This window comes from Parasteatoda tepidariorum, chromosome X1, assembly GCF_043381705.1.
Source record: "Parasteatoda tepidariorum isolate YZ-2023 chromosome X1, CAS_Ptep_4.0, whole genome shotgun sequence".
In the NCBI taxonomy this organism is placed as follows: Eukaryota; Metazoa; Arthropoda; class Arachnida; order Araneae; family Theridiidae; genus Parasteatoda; species Parasteatoda tepidariorum.
Genome location: NC_092214.1, coordinates 32,853,553 through 32,858,461, shown reverse-complemented (window position 1 = coordinate 32,858,461; position 4,909 = coordinate 32,853,553). Strand labels below are relative to the sequence as shown.

At 28.5% G+C, this 4,909-nt stretch overlaps 1 protein-coding gene across 1 annotated transcript; it reads left to right on the top strand.

Annotated features, from left to right (window-relative positions):
* Nucleotides 1-630: 630 nt before the first annotated feature.
* On the top strand, nucleotides 631-3,996 carry LOC107445931 (zinc transporter ZIP3-like). The gene has a single exon (XM_043050351.2). It carries the CDS (start codon nucleotides 964-966, stop codon nucleotides 2,035-2,037), a length of 1,074 nt encoding a protein of 357 aa, XP_042906285.1. The 5' UTR covers nucleotides 631-963; the 3' UTR covers nucleotides 2,038-3,996.
* Nucleotides 3,997-4,909: the final 913 nt, after the last annotated feature.

Genomic DNA, 4,909 nt, shown 5'->3' with positions numbered 1-4,909 from the left:
AAATTGTGATGGCATGTCTTCGGATCATCCTCCGGAATGTTTCCCAGACCGTCGCCAATAGCCCATTGTGCAGCTTTAGTGCGACGTAAATTAACAACAACAACAACAACATCAAAGATTTCGGAAAAGTTCTTCAAAAAATTATTACACATTATGCACAATTTTATGTGCTTGTGATTTTAAAGCTTCACCTTTTTTAAATTAAAAAAACATCTTTAGAAAATAAGAAAGAATTTATTAAAAATCCGAATCTGTCGGGGGAAATAAAGGTGTCTGTTCGAAGAAAGTACGTTTATGTGTCCTACTTCGTGACTTAAATGTTGTCTGCATTAATTAATTAGCATATCCATTAGATTAGAACCATTAAGATTGTGCCCTAGAACGTGAAGATCAGATTATTAGATCAAAAGTTAATCATGGTAGTCCGTTTTTTTTTTGCGCGTGCTGTACATTTCTCGATGAACGAATGGAAAAACAGCTGTCTCGACCAATGCGTGCAATCCAAAAATTTATAGTAAAAATAAGACATGAAATCTCGAACACTTTTACAACTACAGGTAGAGCAACATACCACTCTTTGCGATTTCTCGGCCGCCATTATTAATAGAAATCCTAACTGCAACTGTCAGATAAACGAAAACAAATCAAACTTTAGTAAATTAAAAACGAAACCAAATAGTTGCTTTTTCCATTTTTCTTTATAGTATTATTTTTGTATTGTTCTTTTTAAAATAAATTATTTACTGCAATCACTATAAGCATGTCGATTGTTTATGTGCATTTAAAACGCGATTTTTTCTCAATAATTTATTTTTAAATAAATTTTATTAATGTATCAGAAATATGTATCGGCTTTTCAACGGTGGTGAATTTATCAAAAAATAAACCAATGCAATATGTACTTCATGTTTGCTAGCTATTTTTTGACATTCAGAAGTTTCGCAACCTTTGAAATGTAAAAATATGGATGATTATTTCATATTGGAACTGTACCGTGCGGCTTTTGTTTTCTGTCTATATTTTCTTACTCTAACTTCTTATTTAACACCTATATTTATAACTAAATATTGGGGCTCTCAGATTCAACAAATAACTTCCCCAAATAGAGCAATACGTAGAAAACAATTATGCTATCGTATGATCAGTTGGTTTAATTGTACCGCTCTTGGAATATTTTTAGGAATGTGTTTTTTGAGTATTTTACCGAATGTGCGAGAAGTGTTTCAAGTATTATTTCATAAATTTGAAAGCAGCACCAAATTTCCAGTTTCAGAATGTACTGTTATAGTTGGGTTTATTCTTGTTCTTTTAATCGAACAGACTATTTTAACTTTGAGGGAAAGAAGAGAAATGAATGAGCAAGATGATTTTGAACAAAATCAAGGACTTTTAGAAGAATGTGAATTGCAAGAAATTTTAGATGGTCTTAGAGAAGAACAAGAATTAGTAAATGGCATGCAGTGCAAACCATTACACCACTCAAAGTGTTCAGACGAAATCGATCAAAGCAGTGATAATTTATCAATCACTAACCGCATTGATCATAGCCGAGGACATAGCCAAATATCCCTTTTAGTTCGAGGTGGCAAAGGAATAACTTTTTTTGCAGTCGCTTTAGCTGCAGGTTTTCATTCAGTATTTGAAGGAATAACATTAGGACTACAAGTCAATAAAACTAAAGCTGTTCATTTATTTGTAGCTATGACTATTCACGAGTGTTTGACTGCAGCTGCTTTAGGTATGAATTCAACAAGGCTGAGATACTCTTTTTGCACTTATTTTAAGTTTGCAATTGTTTTGGGTGTAGCAATACCTCTTGGTGTTGGTATCGGTATTGGAGTTGGTCATGCACCTGGAACTGCTGGAGAAATAGCATCAGCTTTGCTTCAAGGTACATCGGCTGGTATATTTTTGTATGTTACTTTTCAAGACTTTCTTCCATCTGAGTTTTCAAATAGAAAAGATAGGATTTTAAAAGTGTTGTTCTTGATGTTGGGCTTTCTCATATTTTCTGGGGTTACTTTTTTTATTTCCTAAAAATTTTTGGTTTTAGTAATATTTATTGCATTAAGTTTATTAAATCTAGTCATTTATTACTTTTCATTCTAAGTTGCAGTTATTTATATACAATGTTATAAATATGAATCATTTTATTTAAAAGAAAGTTGTGTTCATAAATATGGTTATATTTTAATAAATTTTTATATTTTCCTTTTAAAATTGTAATGATATTCAATAAGTGTTTGATTATTTTATAATTCAAGCATAAATTATAGTTAAAACAGTTCATGGAAAATTGTACAATATCAAATTATATGTTAGTTTAACAAAATACAGAAATAAGTCTAGCAGGAGAGTATTGTATATGCCCAATAATCTGTAAAAGATTAGACTCTCATAAAAAGAAATATTGTTTAAAATAGCAAAGATGTATTTCAATTAAAAAAGTAACAAAATGAATAAGTTAATTTTAACAGTCTTTATAGTGTTTATTCTCAGAAATACTTGGCTCTCCTGCTATAAAATTTCTGATATCAATTCGACTAAAATGAAGACTTGAATGGTCACTAAAAAGTGATTGATTGTTATATATAAATTTAGAAAAAATTTTTAAATTCAATTTAAGAAGTATTACATATTTTTAAATTAATTTATAAAGTTTTATGGGGATGATTTTGGTATTGGTACCTGTGCTCAAAATCAGACAACTGAGCAATGTCATCAATGGGGGAGGGACAAACATTAAAGGCAACTCAAGAAAAGAAAACTCAAATTATAAAATTTTGGGTCATCTCAAAGCAACCATTAATTCAAATTACAAGGAACATGCAGTGACTCTCTGGACATTGGAGTTGACCTGACTTGGTACCAGAGTACCTGACTTGGTTTTTTGAGATGGAATCTAATGAGTTGGTTATTGCTATGCTATTGAGAATGTTCCATTGAGTACTATACTTTATACACTTATCAATGTGCAATTTTTTGATATTCTTAATACAGACATGTGATTGCTGGACAAAAAATTATCTAAATTTTTTTTTTCTTAATGTGCAATTTTTTTTTTGTAACTATTTTTTTGTGCACAGAATAGAAATATAAGACTGTCATTTTTATGAAAAAAGTAACATTTATAAAATTTTTTAATTAAAGGAAAAAGAATTATCTAATCTTATTTTTTTCTTATCTTATAAAATTCTCTCTTATCTTATAAATCTTATTTTTTTCTCATCAACCCATAAAAGAAGGTATACATAGAAAAAAATTACATGTTTCTCCCTTTTCTAATTTTATGAGTTGTCATCACATCAAAAAAATAAATAAGTAAATGAAAAACCCTGAAATCAACAACTAAATAAAGAAAATGATTTATGTGATGAACAATCAGATGTGTCACACAAATCAGACATGTCAAATATAGTACGTAAATTGTACATTTCGAGAAAATGTACATTTCGAGATACAGATTTCGTTATAAATAAAGTCTTAAAAATATAAAGATTTTTAAAAAATCAGTAATGATAACTGATACAAATTTTATTGAAAAAAAAACGATAGAATTATCTCTTAAAATTGTGAATACTCAGCAATGTGATTCAAATTTCCTGTATCTTTATAATATGGGCATTTAAAAAAATTCCTGAGAAAATTAATAGTGATAACTGCCTCAATAAAAATAAGTAATAAAATCACCCCAGGGATTTAAACAAAAATCGAGTGTATCAAAAAGTAATTACAGAAATATGCGAACAAAATTTCTCGTTCTTAGTAATACTGTATGAAAACATCAGGTTTTTTAAAATTATATGTATGTCAGTAACTATAACTGTGAAAAAGTCGATGGAAAAAACAATATCATTGCGTCAAAATGTAATTATGAATGCACTAATTTAATTATATTATATTAAAAAAATATAGGGATTCAAAAAATGCTGAGAAAACAATCAAAACACCACAAAGATTTATAATAGTATTGACGCTAAAAGAACACATCAAAAAGTGAGAGAAAAAAATCAAACCACGAATTTACGATGGTATGGACTGCGTTGAAAAGTGATTTCTAAAATTCGGAATTTGAAATTCGCACGTTGTAATATCCTATTAAAAATTAAGTCAATCTAACTGCCTGCAAACAAAAAATAGAGCAAATGTATCACATTGATTAAATAATTCTTCTGTTGCAAATCAAAATTTGCAACAAAAATGCTACTCTTTAAAGTATAAGTTTAAAAAATATGTGAAAAAAACGCAATTTTTTTCAAGCGAATAATCGTTTAAATGTTTAGAATTTCCGAATTACATTTTAGATTATCAATTTTATACTTTTATGTTTGCCTTAGTAGTTCATTAATTTCAATTTAAGTTATTGTTGAATTTTTGTTCCCAGTCTCGAGTTCTCTCTAGCATATGTTCTGCGTTTTTCTCTAATAAATCTGTACACTAAAGTTATCATGCGTGAATGAGAACTTGGGAAGAAAAAAAAGAGGGTGCTGGTAAGGGTCGTATAAATGTCTCATTAGCAAGATTTTACGCTAGTAACAAAATTTAAATTTTAGACTGTCAGAATTTGGAGAAAATTTTATCTGAATGTAAATTATTAATTCGCAGAAATCCGCCATTTATCGATCTGGAGATTCGCGGAAATCCACGAGTTAGCAGAAGAATCACATGCCTGTTAATAGATTTCATTATCTTCATGTTATTTTTTAAAGTGTTTTATGTAAAATTGTTGATATGCATGTTTGTAAATCTTTAAAAAAAGTAGTTTATTTGAGAAAAAAAAATTGTTTTAAGAGACAAAGTTACCATAATAAAATTCTTTATATTTATAAACATATATTTTTACAACATATTATACTTATAGCAATAATTTACTTGAGAGGTAATAAAAACATGTCTCTAAATTAAAATC